Source organism: Acanthisitta chloris, unplaced genomic scaffold, assembly GCF_000695815.1.
Source record: "Acanthisitta chloris isolate BGI_N310 unplaced genomic scaffold, ASM69581v1 scaffold35710, whole genome shotgun sequence".
Taxonomy (NCBI): domain Eukaryota; kingdom Metazoa; phylum Chordata; class Aves; order Passeriformes; family Acanthisittidae; genus Acanthisitta; species Acanthisitta chloris.
Window position 1 is genome coordinate 3083 of NW_008653872.1, and position 955 is coordinate 4037.

The 955-nt window shown below is 57.7% G+C and overlaps 1 protein-coding gene across 1 annotated transcript in view; it reads left to right on the forward strand.

Moving 5' to 3' along the window:
• The window catches only part of LOC103809754 (fibroblast growth factor receptor 1), a gene marked incomplete at both ends in the record, with an annotated part of 5103 nt that overhangs the window by 2121 nt on the left and 2027 nt on the right, over window positions 1-955 (forward strand). Inside the window, one exon of the mRNA XM_009082619.1 lies at window positions 679-869. Coding sequence (XP_009080867.1) covers window positions 679-869 — 191 coding nt within the window. The remainder of the gene's footprint in view (window positions 1-678; window positions 870-955) is intronic.

The following is a 955-nucleotide window of genomic DNA, read 5'->3' on the forward strand; positions in this document are numbered from 1 at the left end:
GGGAGTGCCCAGGGAGAAAGGGTTGGCCCCCCATCCCCGCAGCCCCCCGCCATCCCCGTGGCCTCCTGCCCTGGTATGCACCTCTGCGGCACAGCGGGTCCACAAGCCAGCCAGGTGGAATGTTCACCCCAGCCCATTTGGGGGATTTTTAATTGTGGTGAAAATAATTTCATAGACCAGACAGAAACCTTTTCTAATCGCCTTATTAGCCATAATTCCCAGCTGGGAAGGCTGGTCTGAGCAGTTCCACATGTGGAGCTGCTCTAAATGCCAGTAAATGAACCATTAAAAATGTGATTTAATTTGATTACACTGAGCAAACTGAAGGGAACAGTCAGCGAGGTGAACAAAGGGGTTTGTTAATGCTGACTCACCACAGTGGCAGCCTCTTTGTTAATGGCCGGGGCCCTCCTTAGGTTTGTTTGACCTCTGACCCCCTCAATAGGTGCTGATGTCCCTGTCCCCGCACCGAGGTTTCACCTGTCCCTGTTTCTGTTCTCTGTTCTTGCCCCACTGTGGGGAGCTACCGGAGAAGGGGATGCCATGGCTGTGCTGGGTACATCGGTGCAGACTGCAGCTGGGGGTCCTGGGCACGGGGAACTGCAGGGTGCAGCTCTGGGTGAGCAGCCAGGTGCCCTGAGCCTCATCGTAAGATACCCCATCTCCCCATTCCCGCAGAGCGGTCCCCGCACCGGCCCATCCTGCAGGCAGGGCTGCCCGCCAACAAGACAGTGGCCCTGGGCAGCAACGTGGAATTTGTCTGCAAGGTCTACAGTGACCCTCAGCCCCACATCCAGTGGCTGAAGCACATCGAGGTGAACGGCAGCAAGATCGGCCCTGACAACCTGCCCTATGTGCAGATCCTGAAGGTAAAGCCACCCCTGGGGTAGCTCCAGCTGTGGCCCCTGGCTCACCCATCCCTGGGGCAGGAGTGGGGCAGCTTCATGGATGGGCC